Here is a 19,079-nt window from a genome sequence, read left to right as displayed (position 1 = left end):
TGTTCAAATAGCTTAATTGAGTTTGAGGGGGGGAAAGGTCATTTAATTGGTCTATTGAAATGTTAACAGAAACAGATATGGCAAGGAATAGACTTTAATGGCTGCAGTGTGGCACTGATGTCTGCATTCACTTGCAAAATTGTTAATTAGGGCACTTTGGTAGTTCATTTGCTTTTGTATTGATGTGCTTAGTCCAACGAGAGAAATTGGGTTTGTGCAAGGCATACAGGGCAGCAGAGGTTTACCATACAGTCAAGGATAAGGAAAATAAAGTGTAAATCAGAATTGGTTTATGATTTGTGCCAGTATCTTGATTAACTTGCTTCCGGTTATGCAAGTCGTTTTCTAGTGGCTCGTGTATTTTTGTAAGTGATTGTTTGATATATTTGGCTTCATTTTTTTAATCATTGTAGAGTGGACTTGAATAATGCTGTAAAATGATTTTTTTAAAAAAAGTTCTGTATACAAAGCTTTTTAAACTAGATTAGAGCAGACTGTACTGCGAAACAAGGAATTAGATATCTATGTTTGCTGAGTCCCTGGAAGAGGGTGTTATCTCCCTAAATGCACACCAAAAGAATATATCCAGTTGCAATTCCTGGCCCACAGTCATCAGTGCCAGTGAATTACAAAACCAGTCCTTAGTATATACTTCAGGTACATCGTGCCTCTCTTACAGAACATAAACCTTCAAGGTATTGGCGTTTTGTATGTGGGAATGGCGAAACTGCCCTGAGTGTCCACCAGCATTTTTTGAGGGTGGTAATTGCAGGGTTTAACCCTGGTGCCGTTTCCTAATAGACTTGCTGGCTGCAAAGCTTTGTATTTGAATTGGCTGCAAGGCGGCTGTATTGTGTACAGTACAGAATAATACGTTATACCTTAGGTACTCTTTATAAACAGAAGCAGCAAGTAAAAAAACCAAACGAAAAACCAAGTAGCTATGAATCATCACTTTTATAACAGGGATCCTGTTGTCCTACCGGAACAGGAATAGGTTAGGAGAGAAGGTGACATTCTGCAGCGAATAAAGTGCTGATCTTAACAGCTCCTAAATGAAAAGGACTTTTTGTTCATTATACGTATATTGTAATTTCACGTTTGGGTGCTGTGTCTACCAGTTGTTTCAGCATTCAGGGCTTTGGTATGTACTTTGCGATGGAGCTTTTGTTTTAAACTCCAGGCGTTCCTGTAGCAAGAGTTGGCATCAGCTTCATTTACTCGTATGTATTTGTGAAAGTACTTATGTGAAGATCACAAATATGCACAGCGCAGCTATCTAGTTCTGCAAGTTTAATCCAAGTCCCAGAAAGTTTCATTGTGGCCCTATGCAAATGTATTTACATAGGAATGGGTCTTGGGTCCTTTAAAGAAGGCAACAAAGTTGGAAGACTGAGGCCAACAAATAAATGAAAGTTTCTCTAAATCCATTGGATAATAGAGGCAGTGTTAAGGCTAACCACAGTGTTGAACTAAACAGAGGGATTACTCCTGGGTTTTGCATCAGTTGTTTTCTGCCGGGTGGCCTCACTTGTCAAAAAAAAAAAAAAAAAAAAAGTTTAACGGGTGAACATTCACATGGCACATTGAGAAAAGAAGTATGCTTAATTCCATCAAAGCTCAGAAATCGGTCATTAATTTATTCTAACCTCCAATTGTTGGTCATTTGTGAAACATCTGGCCTTTAAGTCATAGGAACCTAAACATGAGTACAATGTGAGTTGTTCTGAAGATGGGAGTTGGGTGAGCGGGGTGCTGTGTTAGCATGTGTGCGTCAGTGTGGGTGCACGTATGTGCCTGTATTGCATAGGTTGCAACTGCCACTTAATTTCGGAGACTTTGAAACATATTAAAATGAATCCTTCAGTTAATTTACTCTCAAAATTAGATTATTGTTCATTTGCATCTTGGAAAAGTTCTGCCGTTCAAAAGAGTCTCTTTCTTCATGGTGAGTTAACAGTTAGATATTTAGCAATCTTGCAGCTTGCTAGTCAGAAATAGTTTCTAATGAAGTTGAAATTTGAGATAGAAAATGTGTAAAAGCTTTCAGGAAAGACATACCCTATTTTCCATATGGCTAAGTAATTGTTATGATATTTGTTTTAAAGCTGGACTTAGACACTCCTGACTGCCCTCTAATTTGATATGGCTGGTCCCGGCGATTCTTCTGGAGGAAACTTTCATAGTAGAACGCAGTGAAGGAGATAAATAATTTTGCAGCTATAAGCACATTGCAAAGTATAGAAAATAATTCAGTCGCCTTTACTGTTGTGCGGATAACAGTCTCCAGGTTATTTGCCTCTGCTGGGAGTTGGAACCCAAGTGAAAAGGAACTGAGTGATGAAAAGCAGATTTGAAATAAAGGTGCCACCTCGGAGCTGGCAAAATTCTGTCTTTTAAGCTTAAAATAACGCCTGCTATTTAATTCTCAGAGCTGGGGGGGTTGTTTTTAGTTGAGGAGGAAGTATAGTTCTTTATGTATAGCTTAAATGTTGCAACATCTCTTATGGTGAAATTTCATGTATTTCACATGGGCATAGAATGAAATTAGATTTTAAATATGAGGGAAAAATTTAGATCTGTCAATCCACACAGCTATGAGGGTATATCAGAGCTTTCTGTCTTCAAGCACTTTGTACTTTTTTTTTTTGTTTTCAAAGACCAATGATCCTGCTTTGGCCTGTCCATTTGCTTTTCTCCATCAGCAGAGGCTGGCTGCAGCTCTTAGGCTGTTTTGACAAACATAATGATGCTATCCAAGCACATGACAAAAAGAAAGAATTTTGAATGTTTTGTGTAAAGCGTCTCTCTTAATATTTGTTTATCCTTTCCCCCTTGCTAAGTAAATAAATCTTTAATCCCCACTCCATTGTAAAATTTACTGTATCCGAATCTAGACCATTGTAAGTCCTTTCAAGCTGGGTTTTATCCTTTCCTACTAAAGGGATATCTGTGATTCTGGCAGCCTGACACGCATTATATTAAAAAAATCCCATGAGTAAATTAGGGGTGACTTAATGTATTTGGGTTCTTAGCATTTACTTGTCCCCGCCACAGTGCAGCTAGAATTTAGCAAAGCGAATTTGAAGGGTGTGGGAATACGTGGGCGCTCACGTGTTGCACCGTGCATGTACGCGTGTGCACGTATGCATGACCCACCAACACGATTCGTAAAAAGTCACATTTCAACTTTGTTAAAGCCCTCATTTCCAAGGCACTGATGTCCAAAGTACTGGTAGGATAGTGGAGATGAGAGAAAAAAAACCCCACTCTTTAAACAGCTTGTGAAATGTAATGTTTGAAACGGTTCTTTGAGAATGTGCAGATTATGGCTTGCGTAGTGACTCTTTCCAGCTCTCTGGGAAATGAGCTGTTGACATTCTTTTGGGTCATCATCCGAGATAGGAGGGCAACCACAAGGATTTAGCAGATAAATTCATCCAAAAAGACCTTTATCCATTTCATTGCAACTTGGAAACGTTCATGTCGAATAGCAGCATTAATGTAGCCCTTTTAGCCCTTCAAAGTGAGCCTTATGTTTAAAAAAAATACTAATAAAAAAAAAAATAAAATGACCAGAGTAATAACTTCTTTAGGCCTTCTAAGAGGTGATTCATTATTTACATAATTCTGGAGCATAAACCCGTCTTTCCTTCAAGAGGCTCTGAAATAGAATTGGGGATCTTATACGGTGAAAGAGTCTCTTGAATTCTAATCAACTGGATCTGTCTCAAATTCATTTCTAGTTTATTGTAAACAGTGGAATTTAAATTAATTTCTTCTTATCTTGTCTTTTGAAGAAAACTAGCAACATGTTTAAAAGGTTTTATTTTTAAATACAGCTCAGAGTGTATTTTATTTAGGGGTTTTTGTTCTGTTCTTTTTTTTTTTTTTTAACTTTATAAACCAGGCGTTGGACAGGATGGGTTTTGACAGCCAGACGACAATTATGCATTAACATAGGTGATTATGAAATAAATAGGAAAGAAAAAAACTTTTTGACTTGAACTCGAATGATACTATATAGGCTGAATGTGCAGGCAAGGTTCCCACAATGCACTGTGAAAACCTAGGCTAACAACCACCCCGCTGCGTTGAAAACCCCCAAAAAAGACAAAAGCACAATGAAATAGAAAGCTTACCACCGGTAGCTTTCAAAACGACAAACTAGGCAAACTATACATCTCCACCACTCCAATTTTGTCAGAATGCTAATGAGCTTGCTCTGATCTTTACTCGGCTTCCCGTGTTTTCTACATCTTCAAGGACCACATGGCGCTAGCAAAATAAAGACAACTAAATGAGAATTTCGAATGCTTTTTGTGTTAGGACCTGGTGCCTTTCAGTTGACGCACTCGTTGAATATTCTCAACTTAAAAGCGTACAACAGGGGGCTGGGTATGAACTTTTTAGCAAGGGGAAATTTGTACAAAAGTAAATGAGTGTGATGAGGAAAATATGAGAAAAATTTCTGATTAATTTCCACTCTATAATATCAATGACACCTTCAGCCCCTCTCGTACTCCTCTAACAAGAGATGCTGATAAAAGATGAATGATTCTGTGTTGTTCACAGTGAATGTTTAGTGGTTTTTTAATAGCGGCATTCTACATAAAAGGCACCAGGAAGTACTCTGCATTAGCAGTTGAGATCACTAGTTAATAGGATGATGTCTTTTAGCTTTTGTCACAAGATTATTAGAAAGGATGGGTTTCTGTTCTCATCCTGGCATACTTTGGAGTGCTTGTTGAGTACAAGTGCTAAAATACAGGTTTCTCGGTATTGTTTCGCATGCAAAGTAAAAGCCCTTTTAATGCAACACCTTTTACTTTTTTTTACCAGATGATTTTTGTCATTGATCTCTTATCTGCCCCCTTTAGCTGTATTAATCACTTGGAGTGCTCCGCTTCTTAGTGGGGGCTGGATGATGTATATGTGTATAGATTCACTATCAAAAATAAATCCCTTATATGCTCTGCACCTTCACAAACATGATTATCAAGCTGTATTTACCAGTCTATATTATGCCATCTTGAATGCTTCTTCCTGGAGTCGGTCAGTCTGTAACTCAAATTTGCACTGGGGGAGGGAAGGATAAGCTATGAGGAGGCATCCGACTCCCTAAGCCAAGTTTAGTCTTTTAAAAACAATTGAATTTGCAATTCTGTTTGGAATTTTCAAGAGTAAATGCAGATTTGTATTCAGCAGTGTGAGGGCTTGGGGAGAAAAATGATTAATGTTCAGTTTTGCCGAAGAGACGAACCCCATTTAAAAATTGTTTATGTCACCATCTTCAGGCTCGCAAACAGCCGTTGTGAATAATATCGGTGCATATACATAGGGAGAAAGTTGTAGCTAGATAGGGGAATCATCACGATCTCTTCATATTTTGATATCTTGCGTAAATGGGAAAGAATGAATTAACAATACCATAGTTTTTATAGCAGTTTTCTAGCTTTGCTTTCCATATACGCTGTTGTTTTGCTTAGCTCAGCATGATTATTCTCAAGTGAACTGAAAACTTGCCAGACCACGAGGTGGTAGAGAGTTGTCCAACCATGTTGTGAAAGACAAAGACGCACATGCTGAAGCGCAGCAAGAGAAAGGATGGTATAACAACGGCGGTTCTGGCAAGATGGAAAATGTAAAAGTATTGCTGAAAACAGCATCTTTACCATTTACCTTTTTACATTTAGCACAAAAAGTGAGTGAAAGCATTTAAAAAAATCTCAATACGTGGATGATACGTTTGTGACAGTGGTTTGGGGTTTTGCTGGTGCTAGTTTGTGAGCATTCCCTATTGGAAATACCTAATGATCAGGAGGCTGGAAGGATATTGCTGATAGCCATTTGTGTTGGACAGAAGAAAACATTTTTGACACAAGCACAAGAGTTAACTGATTTTTATTGTAACATGATAACCGTTCACAAAACTATGCATTGGTAGTTACTGCTTTTTTTGAAACAGAGCAGTATTATAAAGCATTTGATGTGATGCTTTTCTCTCCAGTGTTCAGGAATGTTAACTTGCTGCGAGGGTTATGGTAATGGGAGCTTTGGCAGCTACCAAAAGCCTGGGTGAAAGAAGTGCAACGACATTGTGATCGAGGTCTTGTTTTCAATATGGTAACTACACTTCTGTGTTGCATCCAAGTGTGACTTAACTGACCTGAAGCCCGCAGAACTCTGTAGAAATGCCTGCTAGTACTGAATCCATGCAGTACAAAGCGATTCATTAATATTTGCTAATGCAAATAAACTGGCACACTAGTAAGCTGTTTTTCTGACGCGAGTCTTCAGGGTTGAGATCTCTCGTAGACAAATTTCTGCACAAGTATTGGTTTTGTAGTTGCCAGAATTATGCATTTTATGAGCAATTGAGAACTTCTGGATTTCTTGAGGCTCGTCAGCCTTTCTCTGGTTTTCCTTCTGTCGTGTTGCCTCCATAGTCTCTTACTGGCAAACTGTTTCCTCTCCAATCTCTGTCTCCTCCCATTAGCGGTTCCTGTGAAGCAGTCTTGAGTTGCTTTTGGTAAAGGAAGACCATCTGGCCATACTTTTCCAAATACCCAGCATTTGTACATCTGAGGAGCTACCACAGAACGAACACACCATGCCAAACCCCCGAGCTCACAGTTCTGATTCTAATTCACCACATCTCTTCTGTCTTAGATCTGTGCATTGGTAGGCAGAAGTTCGCAGGAGGAGACCTTTCCAAGACCAGACATGGGCAGCGTGCGTGTTCAGCCTTCCAAGGCCAAGTTCATTAAATCATTAAAGAATCTCAGCAGCAACAGTGACCATGTTTTTTTTTTCTCAAAGTAACACTGAATTGCCATTGGCTGCCGAAGCACTAGGCGATAAATTGGCCTCCTCTTCATGCACCTCCCTGGCTTGTAGCCTCATCATTGCCTTAAAAGAACCTGTCAACAAAGTGCTTGAAGCCAGCTTGGAGAGCCCGAGCGCAGCACTGCCCGCATAGCAGGAGGCTACTCTGGAAGAGCCCTAGGCGCTATGAATAGGCTTGCGAGCCTTCCAGAAGTCTTGCAAGACCCGACAGACACTTGCTGCTTTTCACTGATTTCCATCTTTCTTTGTGGTATTGCAGTATAAATGCTCTTTCATGTGGTACGCATAGTCTTTGGCTTTATGCCTGGAAGTTAGCTTTCTCTACAGTCAGTGCCTGCCTGTAAAGAGAAGGCGAGGAGAAAGGCACTTTGGTCACCCCAGGGCACCTGGCCCATGATGCCACTGTGGTCTGCAGAAAGCCCTGTTATTTTTTCTTGGTTTTCTCCTGTTTACCACCAAAAACACCTTTTCTGTCAAGACTGGAAGCTGTGGGGCCTGGGACACCTCAGCCTAGCTGAACTTGTCCAGTTAACCTTGGGAAGCTTTGGTTCCCAGAAGTACAAACCTGCCAACTCCCAATAAGAGTAGGCGTCTTCATTAACACTGATACAAGGTCACATTCCTCGCCAACCATCATCTCACTTCAGGCAGTTACTTGGGTTAATTTCAGCCCTGTCCATTAAAAAAGTCATTTTATACTGCCCACCTCCCCTTTGCAGCTCCAGGAGAATATGTTCTGAAAGAAGTAAGGCAACACTTGGTGAAAGTGGGATAATATGCTGCCTAGCAGAGCACAGCCCAATGACGTTAAGGTTAACTGGCCTCTCGCTTCAGAATCTTACCCAGCCATCACTTGCTGACTAAACAAGCAACTAGTCTATGGAGTAGTTATGAGCCATAGAGAAATCACTGTCACTCATAACAAAGCATCCAACTCTACTTGTCGACCTGCGAGTGAAATAGTTCCATCTGCCAGACCATCATCCCATCTTGGTGAATTTCCAAGCGAGAACTGCTGTTCATTCTGTAGCTTCAAAGGTTCGAGTGTATCACTTAACGGTGCGTGTTTCCTGTGCTGCAACCAAAGGTCGGATGTATGCTTTTCCCAAGCCTGTGATTCTTCTGAAGTTGTGCTATGTGAGAAAATTTGGGTGCAAAGGATACCAGAGGGTGATAAAGAGCAAGCATTGGTTCTGCTCAGTGCTAGGATCCCTGCAGGCACTCTCCTCAAGGCAAGAAACATCACTTTCTTACAGGAGTCTTTTCACATGTTTCAGTTGAATCTCCCCTCGTTGTCTGAATTTTGGGCCACAAACTGTGTGTTTTCATCGTCTGGATTGATGGTCCCACATTTAAAACATATTTGTAATTTTCATGAAGCCCAGGCATTCTGTTTCTGTTGATGATCTGATATTTTCTAATGGCCACTGTGTTGACTTGTCACGTAGAGAAAATCAGCAGTCTTTCAGGCAATTGGCCTTTTGTGGAAGTTTTGGTCCTGCGATAATTTTAGATTGCCAAGACTGCAGGCCACAAATGTTTGTCATCCTGTGAGTCAGTCCCACTCCAGGTAGAATAAATCCTTGCAAGTGCTGGGATGTGGTCAGAACCCTGACCTTCTGTTTACACAGCTCTCAAAATTTTAAACAGCCTCTCTGATTTGTTATGGTTTAGAAACCAAAGAAATTACAAGTTTCCTGCTTGATATTAAGCTAGTCTGATATGTGCTTGTGATAAAGGCATCCCCTTGGCTGCGGTTCTGTTTCGTTAGGGTTACGGTACTTTTGGGGGCTGAAATAGAGTCAGACAATGCACTGCAATGTAGCTCTGCCTGGCAGATTCTTGGCAGTCGTTACCTACCTTTATGAGACTCCATTGTGTGGACATCAATGTCTCCTTCTCAACTGCTCTCAGACAGCAAGTTAGTGGCCATGAATTTGCCTTTCTAATGTTCCTTAGGCATTTTCCCATCCAGTTCAGACTTGGAAAATTGTGCTAGGACTTCATCTGCTAGCTAGTTCTTCTGCAGGCTCAACTGAGCAACGGTCCCATCCTGTTTATCTCTTGGTGGCTATTCTTGTTCATTTTCAGTGATGTTTAATAACCGAGGAGGTCCTCGTTCAGTGAGAGGAAGAAGTATTCTGGAAGAAAACTGGGCATGCTCATATGAAATGGGAGGCATGAAGCTCAAGGTGAAGCAGCCCATCTATTCATGCTGCGGGATGGCCACTGCAGGCGCTGTTTAGACACTTAGAACTTTGAAGAATTATTTTAACCAAAATTCTGAGCTTTTCAACCAAAGGTGGTCCTCTGAAAGCAGAGGAGAGTGATTTTTCAGAAAATAGGTCTCTTTTGGGTTGCCTCACTTTCACTCAGTGAAAAATTGCGGATTGCTAGTCATTTAAAAATCTGTACCATAGCATTCGGTTGTGTCGGACAAAGTTTGCAGTAGGTCTGGTGTAACCCTCCTTTATGAAGAATATCTGTTGTGACTGTATTTATGAATGTATGTATTTATGAAATTCAGTAACTTGCATTAAAAACAAGAGGTTGTCTGTGCGTGAGCTGTTCACAGTGAGCGAGATGAGAAGACTATTAAAATCAGTGGGAAGTCCGCTGTTGACTTCGAAGGGTTTGAGACCTTCCGTCAGCCTTTGTCAGCGATGTGTGGTTGGTCAACTAAAACACCCAGCGTTGTTTCTCGTCCCTTCCCTCGTTTCCTTTCAGTAAAGCTGTAATTGCCACAGGGGATCAGCCCCACGGTCTGGACCAGAACACTGCCCCATGGGGGGACAGGTATGGGTTGAACCCAGGCAGGGACAAGCAGCTCTGTAGGGGCCAGTTACAGGCTAGCCTGGCTCCAGGCAACATTTCATTTAACCTCTAAAAATTAAAGTTTAGCTCATGTCCTAAAGCAGGAGGATCCAGTTCCTACCTCCCGTGGGTTTTTGCTTGTTTGTTTGAATATTTATTGCTACAGCTTTGCCTTTCCGTATTCAACATTCAACCTGGTTTTAATTCTTGCTGAGCTCTTAGTTTCAACATTGCCTCATGGCGATGAGTTCTACTGGTAAATGATGAGGCTTTGAGGAAGGATCATTCTTTTTATCGGTTTTAAACACACCACCTTCAATTTCAGTGAATTTCCCCAGGTTCTTACCAGACAAGATGAGACACATCCTAGAACTATTCTTTATTTGCTATTCATGTTCTCCTTCAGGTAAACAAGCCAATCTGTCCGCTCGCTCCTAATACAGAAACTCGTAAAAACTCGTCCCCATGATTGGGTGAATACAACTTTTTTTTTTTTTCTGGCAGGCAGATAAAGGTGGCAGGGTACGTTTTCAAAAGACCTTCCTGTTAAATATGTGGAGTTCGCTGGCATTTGGATGGCTCTCGGTGGTCATCTAGCTTCTGTCAACTAACAAATAGCACAGAAAGAGTAGCAGAGCGAAGTTGGCCAGTTTTTGTCGTTATTTGCCCCGCTCTAGTTCATATGTGCTGGCATTCTCCTGCTGGCCTCTTCACCCAAGTGTGTTGAGTGAAGAAAGCTGCTTCTATTCTATTTTAAAACCGTGTGTAAACATCAGCAAATGGGTGAAGAATGGGCTCTGTCTTAAGTAGGTTGTTTTTCATGTAGTTCTGATGAGGTAAATGGAGAGACATGGGGAGTTTTCTGTGTTTAACCATGACACCATGGCGCACACACTATACGCAGTGCAAATAAAATTTAAAAACAATTACTGCTTAAGACGGCATACAAAGTGATTTCTGTAAACCTGTTATTTCTTGCCAGATTGAGTGGGCTGGTTTGGGATGCTGATAGAAACCCTTTATTTTTTATCTTCCGTAGGTTGTAATTCATTTTTGCACAGCAGCTAAATACATTTACATTTAAGGATTTTTTAAAAAATATTAATCTATTGGCTTATCTTGACAGATTTACGATGGTACGAAGTGTAGAGGAGTTACTGTGTTCATCCATTTACACTGTAAACTAATCTTGTCCCTGCATGTTGCTGCTTTTTCTTCCTTTTAAGTGGTATTCGCAGTGTTTCGGAGCACTTTCTTCTGTTTTCTTAGCAATGCACAGTTTTACTATGTTAATCCATATTGGGTTTGTCTAATGACTAGCTGCCCAAACGGCTTAAAAATAATGGAGCTAATGGCACATACACGTCCTGATAGCTGGCTGAGCACAAGGGGTGGGTTTGGAAATATTTTTGGTACGAAAGGAAAAAAACAGAGAAGTTCTCTTTTCAAATTGATTCAGAAGAGACATTTGTCAAGATGCTTCTTATTTAAATATTTAACAAATAATTAGCTGACAATGTAAACAAAAATCCATTTGTAAATTCTGAAGAATGTGAAGGAAAAGGTACTTTTAAAAGACTGCCTGGAAGCTGTACAATATTAGAATAAGCTAGTCGCTTTTATTGTTCTCAAAAAATGGTAACGTATAAACATGCTTGTAATTCTTGAGGGTTGAAAATGAAAATTGGCTCAACCTGGTTTTGAATAACAGGCAGGAAAATGTTATTTGAAGATGTGTGATTAACCACAGGAGTAAAGAAAGGGGTTTGGGGTGTGTTGGGTTTGGGGGGTTTTTTTGGCTATCATTAAAATTCTGGCTATCGTTAAAATTTGTCCCAGTAAGGGACAAAAGCACCAAACTTTATGCTGCAGCCTCGACTGAATCCTGCGCAGGAGCTGTTGCAGTGCAGGATCACAACTCAGAAGTCAGTAGGAGTTTCTCATATCTGAGGGCAGAATTTAGTGTCTTGTGCTGTTCCAGGCTTGGTGTTGAGCTCATTCCTAATCATTGAGGAGGGTTCTGGTAGATGTCAAGTGAACAGAAGAATAGAGCACGCATCCTTCGCCACTCAAGCTAGACAATGAAATTAGAAAATGGCACGGAGAGCTGATGTGAGAGAATTCCCCTGGATTCCTAGAGGAAGAATAAAACAAGAATGTATTGATTGGGGGGGGTGTGTATATATGTGTGAAAGGAAAATAAAAGAAAAGGGGGGGGGCAGAAAGGAAGAGGGTGGAAAGAAAATAAATTCAAGAAATCCTGCTAGAATCCTCCTCAGAACCTATCTAATAGTAAAGTCTGACATTAAAAGCTGTATTGTCTTTTTACAGAAAGGTGCGTGTACTTACTGTTTCGTCTTAGTTTCTGGTTCTGCGTTTTTCAAATCTCTTATTGAGCCTTTTGCATGCGTATGATGTTTGCAGCACTGCCCGCTCTTATTTGAAGACTGTTTTCAGAAGTCATTATTGGACTATAGGATAAAAAGGTATAAGCATAATTACGTGTTAAAGAGAATAAATATGTTCTGCTAGATAGTTAACCAGGTGAGGTTAAACAAGATAAGATGAATTCTGGTCTTTTTAGCAAACTGACAGTCTTCATTTTAAGCTACAATGTAAAGTGCTTTATCCTGAGATTAGGTATTGTGGCAGAAGCTAAAACTGCCTTTTTCCCCTAACCGTGCCAGAATACAACCTCCTTTTCTTTTTGCGCTAACAAGACTGCTTTACCACCACAGCCCACTCTAAGTAATTAAATCAATCCTTTGTACTTACCGTATTCTCCTCTAGTGACGGTACTAGATCTGATTATATGCTTCATGCATATTCAAAGTACGGCACTGACAGCTCTTTAATGAGCTCTTACTTAATCAGTACGAACAATGTTCATCTTGTTCTTTTTTTCCTCATACATTAGAGCTAGGAACAGTTGGGGAAAAAATGAAACATCCAGCATTCATTTGAAAAATATATTGTACTTTGAAAAGTGTCTAAGCTGGGGAAGTTGCATTCTGCCCTTTAAAAGTCTGATGGACAAATTGGATTACTAGTATTGGATTAAATAACAAATGGTTAGAGGAGAAATGAGAAAAGCTCGCTGTGATCACAGGCTTTAATATTTTTTGTTACTTATAAAGCTGAAGGGGTCTTTAACCAGTTATTAAAGTCAGGATTAATTTGTAATGGTCCAACTTACTCGCTTTAAAAGGGTTGTGTTGTTGTTGTTGTTGTTTTTTATCGGAAACAATAGTGTAATGCATGTATTATGGAAAAAAATTTAAGTTTAAGATCTGTGGGCTATTTATAGATTTTCATCATCTTGTACTGGCTCAGATAAGGGGTTTGCATGCATGGGATCGATTTGTTCTCAAACATGTTTTTTGCTTCATTTAAATAATCTGTACAGTGTTTTTTGTTTCCCTAGACCAACACAGATGTTTTCCCAGTTTTATTTTTCAAGCATTTGTAGCAAGTCAATTAAATACTTGTTTTACAGTTGGAAGGTGGAAACAAAAACAACCCCAGCAGCAGCGGGGTATTACAGAGTGAAACTGTGTTGAAGAAAGGCTTTTTCTAAATTTTTTATTTAGAAATTGTAGATGTGAGTTTAGCTTGCAATGTCGCTGCAGTCACAACACTCAGTTTTTCTTTGTTGAAAGTGTTTCGCGTGCATCCTTCCACAAAGTTAAAAAAAACCCAACCCAAACCACAAAGTAACGCTCTACTGGTAGCGTATTTACTGAAAAGAGTTATTTAGATTTCTTATATATGGGAGTTCATCTTTATTTTGCTTGCCTGGGAAGAATCTGTTTCAGCTCTGTGCGCAAGAATTTAAAAGCTGACGGTCAACAAATAAAATATCAGCATCGACTGCTATTAATATTGCACACATGTGTCATTTCACTGATCAAAAAGGCCTTCGCCAGGGTACAATTGGCCTTTTTCCAAATTGCAAGCTTTTTCTCAGCTTTTTCTTTTTTACTCTTTCTTCTTTTGTTGCTGCCCGGGGATTTGTGCCTATCGCAGCCGATATCACATGACCGGTGTCAGGGCATCACATGGGTCCAAAGCGAATACAAAAACAGATTAAAAATGCTGTAAAAACAATCAAGACTTTGTTAACTCACTTTTAAACCAGCCCGTTCTGTGGATATTGCATGTGCTTCAGTGTCAGCGTGGAAATACCAAAATAGGCACCTGCTCAGATCTGACTCGACAGCTCCAAGCTTTACCCAGATCTTTTCTTGTTACATGTAGCAACTAACTTTATTTAACAGGAATGCGTTAACAGATGGAAGTTTATATCTGAAGTTTACGTTCTTATCCGGAGATTGCATGGCATGAAATTCAAGTTCAGATCCGTCGTCGAGTCAGACTCCTTTGAGACATTTCTCTCTCCTGTTTCTTTTTCAAGCAAGAGTTTGCATTTATAATGGCATCTTTTAGCTGGAGATCCCAGACCACCTCAAACCCAACAAATTTAGTGTCATAAATGGGTTAAAATGTTACTACAGCCACGTATGTCTGGTTGTGCGAACTTTTTTTTACCAGCAGTGTGGTAATCTCGTGCGTCACAGAGTAGACTGGTCATTTTGCAAGGGAGAAAAGCCATCTATCCCCTTTTTCTTGTCCTCTGCCCCAGATAAATTTCAGTTACTTGGTGCATTTCAGTGAGAGCTTGCTAATATTGATTATCATCTACTTCTAAAAGCAGACCCTGTTAGATGGACCAATACGGCAACGCCTTTGATCTGTAACTTAATAGCAAAGTGTACTTACAGGTTTTAATCCTCTTTGGGGGGAGTGCTGAACTGCTGAATATTATTGTAAGTGCTGTGGCATAATATTTTCTGCACAAAACCAGAAGTTGGAGGTCTTGGGGGAGAGCATTTCTAAGTGACACATTTCTTGCTTTGTCGCTCCATCATCCAGGAGCTTCACCCTGCTGCTTCTGCTCGGAAAAAGGCTGCAGGGCCATCCCCACTTTCGACACTCTGCCCTTCCCATCTTGCCGCTAGCAAACCATGTACCCTAAAAGCGGCCTTCCAAGGAACAGTTTCATCAGCCAGGAGCTTTCCAGGGTGAGAAGTGGATATGGGGCCATGCCTCACATCAGAAAGAAGAGTGTACCGAATGGCGTAACTTTTTCTTGCTGTGTGGGTCCATCAGCTCCACCCCAACCTGACCCACTTCCCTCTTCATCTCCCTTACTTTCCCTTGTGTGGAATCACTGAGCCCACAGGCCATGGTGGGGGGAATCAAACAGTTTGGAGAAGGCTGGTGACCTTCTGTTGCATGCAGCAAGGTCATAGCCGGGTGAGGAGGTGGTTCTCCGTGCAGATCTGGGCTCGCACGCTACCGTGGCGTTGGGGTGTGAACATGCGCGTGGCAGGCACGTACGTGCACGCATTTCAAACGCTCCCATCCAGAAAATGAAAGCTTTCTCTTCGAGCAAAACAATATTTTTTCTGGTGTCTTTCCAGCTTTTGGTGCTGGAAGTTGCTTCTCCGCAACTAGGGATCCTATGGTTTAGGTTAATAAGAGAACAGCCCTGCGTGTACAGCACCTTGCATCAGAGATTTCAAAACCCTTTACAAACATCAAAGAACTAACTTTTAGCACCCTTGCAAGATCAGTACGGGTGATTATCCTCATATTACACACAAGGTGCTTAAACTCAGAGATCTGCCCACAGTCTTCTGGTGAAGCAGTGTCAAAGCTGGGAGAAATACTCGGAAGACCCAGCTCATGCTCCTTTGCCACTGTTCCAGGTTTCTTCCCAGATTAACTGTAAGAAATGTGTGAGTTTTGTAATTCTATGAGGACCATATAGTCTTTGGTCCTCAGCTCAACTTGAGAGATGAGAACGGCAGGTCACCACAGAGGTGCAGTCTCCACAAAGGACTTTGGTGAGGTTTCTCCTAGTCCCTGATCTCAGAGAGAGTGGAATTTGGCTGACTGACCCTGCCACGTGGAAAGGACAGTCAGGAACCTTCTGGGCGCTCATCTGCCTTTTCCCCACATGGCCTGATGGTGCAGAGGTGGTAACGCAGAGTCTTACAGAGTCCGGTAGAGCGTAGCACTGCCTGCAGGTAGGCTATGGAGGATCCTGATCCTGATCCTGCCTGGGAGGCAATGATGGACACGGACTGGGGAAAGGGGTTCTAGTCCGTGCATAAACACATGGGGACCCTTAGGCACCTGGACCCCAAAGTGATTTGTATTTGTGCAGATGCTCCCTTTGATTGCGGGTTGAGGAGAGGAGCCGCTCTTTCCAGCTCATCATCTGGAAGAGTGGCCATAAGTGCAGAGAAGCTGAACAGGTGCCTGCACCTTGGCCAAGGGTTCAGGATTAACCATCTCCTCTGCAGCTACTTTGATCCCTACCACGTCGTCCTGACTGCGCTGGGTTTACATAGGGCGAGTGGATCTTGCCCACAAGGATTGTTTTTGTGTTTGGAAGCCTGCGATGACCAGACATCTTTTAGCGGCAAGGTTTTTTTCATTGTGAACATCGCACAATATCGTGCTTTCGGGACAGTTTAAAAGATACGGAACTTTCTAAAAGATGTTTATTGAGGTCAGGGTATCAGCACGGTAAACACTAAAACACATGCTGAAGAATAGCTGCCTTCAGAGGTTTATTTGTGGAGCAAGCAGGACTGGGCGGCAGGACTTGTAGATATTTTTACCATTTTTACCATGTAAGTGATGAAATTCATTCAATTGCAGGAAGAAACACAGAAGAAGAGGAAGCTATGATGCAGGAATGGTTCATGCTGGTTAATAAGAAGAATGCCTTAATAAGACGAATGAACCAGCTTTCTCTTCTGTAAGTATGGATGGACACATGTATTTACAAAAGGATAATTTACTGGAATATTTACCCATCAGATAGACGCAAAACTTTTTTGCTCTCTTCCCATTAGACTTCAAAAATATTCCCTCAAATGTGAGTAATGCGGATGCTTTGTGGAATGCATCGAGTAACTTGTTTTTCTCATATTTCAGACTTGAAAATGAGAAGCGTGCAGTGACACAAGATTAGCCAGAGCTGTGAAAAAAAAAAAAGAATTGAAGAATTATTAAGCACAGTTACATTTTCAAAGGCCCAACAGTAGAATAAAATTACATTTTAGAAATGCACAGATAGATTTGGATTGTGCCTCAGATGTGACAGGTGAAGACTATTTGGAGAGAAAGCAAAATTTGAGTCGCTGCCAGCTGCGCAGAAATTTTCAGTCCCGTCGCTAGTGGCGGGCTAGCGGCACTGGACTGCTGCAGGGATGTTAGTGAGTCAGTCACAGCGCGACGGTACCAGCGATGCCGCAAAGTAAGGAGAAATAAACTTTTTTTTGCTAGCAGCGGCCAGGCAGGGAGCAGACGCTGCTCGTTTTTAGAGGCGTTCTGCCCTCGGCGCTGCTTTTCCATCTCCTTTCGGTCTGGTGATATTTCTTTCCGTAATGCCACCTAGTGTAGATGCCTGCATACTTCCCTGGGAAGAGCCCGTGCTCACGAATTTCCCGCCGTGTCTGAACTTGACAGAAGATTCTACCTTCAGAATATTAAGCTTTCTAATCCCGTGCCTAATTTTCATTATTCATTAGGGCCGAAGGTATATAGGATAATACTTCCAGTGTCATATTATCTTGGTGAATAGACTGATGCTGGAATTTGTTCGTTAGGTCTGGGGGAATGTTTTATACTGAGGACATTCCACAACAGCCGCTCCAAGGATGAATATGAAATCATTGCGTCCTGTAGCACAATACAGTTAAACTGACGGAATTAAAGCCGACTTTATAGAAAATGAAAAGGCCCTGTTACTGAATGTGCCACCTGAGCAAGGTTTTAAGTTTGTGTATCATTTGTTTGGAGTAGCTTAAAGTTAAAGACAAAAGTCGGTTACGAGTCCTAAAATCAATGTAAGTTAAAGGTTCTTTTAAGTGTTTAATGATTTAGTAATTAACATATTGATGAACTTTTGCAACTTGCCTAGGGAAAAAGAACATGACCTAGAAAGGCGCTACGAGCTGCTGAACCGGGAGCTAAGAGCAATGCTTGCCATCGAAGGTAAGAGCAATCCTGGGTACCGAGGGAAGGAAAATGCTTGCTGCCGAAGGCGGCTGCCTGGAAGTACCAAACCGGGAGGTTTTTCTGAAGCCCAGTTAAGAATTAATGCTGATATTTACATCATTTCAGGTGATAGCGTACAGCAAATACGCTGGGTCCGCGATCCCATTCTTAAGTTTTATTTGGGGGGGCGCCCAAGATATGGGATGAAGAAATGTGGTCTCCTTGGAATAAACTTGGGAAAAAGTGGTGAGGAGGTAAAGAGTGTTTGTCCAGGGTTTATGACTTTTTGTTGCAGTAACGCTCCCTGGGCTTTCCTGTGGCATTGCGCTGCTTTGGGTGCCTCAGAAAATGGAGGGGGTGACCCGCAGAAGGGAGCCTCCTTCCTGTTAGCGTTTAGCATCTGGTTTGCAACCCTATCTCACTGGGGGAAAAAAAGTCTCATTGGTTTAGGTGGTAAAACACTACGTTTGCCAAGTAAATATTTCATCTCAAGCAACACCAGGATTAGTGCGATCCTTTGCACAGATTTTCTCCCTTCTCTGCAACTCTCCCGAGTTTAGTCACCTTACCTGAATGAAAACTCGTGGGAAGATTGACACGCGGGATAAATGAAACAATTGCGTCCTTTCCATAGGGCTTTCAAGTGAATTGTACAATAATCCTGGGGATGATTCATAGTAAAAAATAAACATCCAGATAGCTTAAACCGTTGCTTGCATTATTTTCTTATTTAAATATCTTAAGTGTTTTCTAATGCTGCACTGCTTATACCTCTCACTCACAAATGCTGTCTTATAGTTCAAAGACGTTTGCTTAAAAGTTAATCCTTTGGGCTCTGTAAAATGGACCTTTTGTCTAATCAATGCAAATTGATTTTGCTATTCTGTATTGACCTCTCAACCCTTTGACTGTCCATGGTAATTTCTTTCTTCACCTGATAAGGTACCTGATCCATAATAAATCAATTCTAATTAGTTTGGAGACTTCACTGGGAGCATAAGTTTGTAGGAAGAATGCAGCAGGTTTCAGGTACCTTTGTCATATCTCTCCATCTGTGGCTATATTTTTTGCATAAGACTACGGTCACTATATGCTCGGATAAACTGGAGTCATAAATGTATACGTTACGTTCTGCAGAGACAAACCAGAGTAATTGGGAATCGTACTGACCAAGTATTTAAAACATAAAATACTCTAAAAGCAGAGAAGAGCTAAGAGATACTGGACTGAAATCTGAAATTTCAATGTTTAATTGCCTCCTGTGTGCTTACTGTCTTGGAATGTCCTAGCAGCAGCCTTTGAATGTCTGGCAGCCTATGCCATTCACACACTGACTTGAA

The 19,079-nt window shown here is 41.1% G+C and overlaps 1 protein-coding gene across 11 annotated transcripts in view; it reads left to right on the top strand.

The window, feature by feature from the left end:
• EHBP1 (EH domain binding protein 1) overlaps positions 1-19,079 on the top strand; it is a 231,255-nt gene that overhangs the window by 206,071 nt on the left and 6,105 nt on the right. For all 11 annotated transcript variants that reach the window (XM_075413349.1, XM_075413358.1, XM_075413354.1 and 8 more), the window contains 2 exons: positions 16,396-16,495; positions 17,663-17,736. In XM_075413349.1, coding sequence (XP_075269464.1) covers positions 16,396-16,495; positions 17,663-17,736 — 174 coding nt within the window. The remainder of the gene's footprint in view (positions 1-16,395; positions 16,496-17,662; positions 17,737-19,079) is intronic.

This window comes from Opisthocomus hoazin, chromosome 2, assembly GCF_030867145.1.
Source record: "Opisthocomus hoazin isolate bOpiHoa1 chromosome 2, bOpiHoa1.hap1, whole genome shotgun sequence".
Taxonomy (NCBI): Eukaryota; Metazoa; Chordata; class Aves; order Opisthocomiformes; family Opisthocomidae; genus Opisthocomus; species Opisthocomus hoazin.
This window is presented reverse-complemented; position numbering and strand designations above follow the sequence as displayed.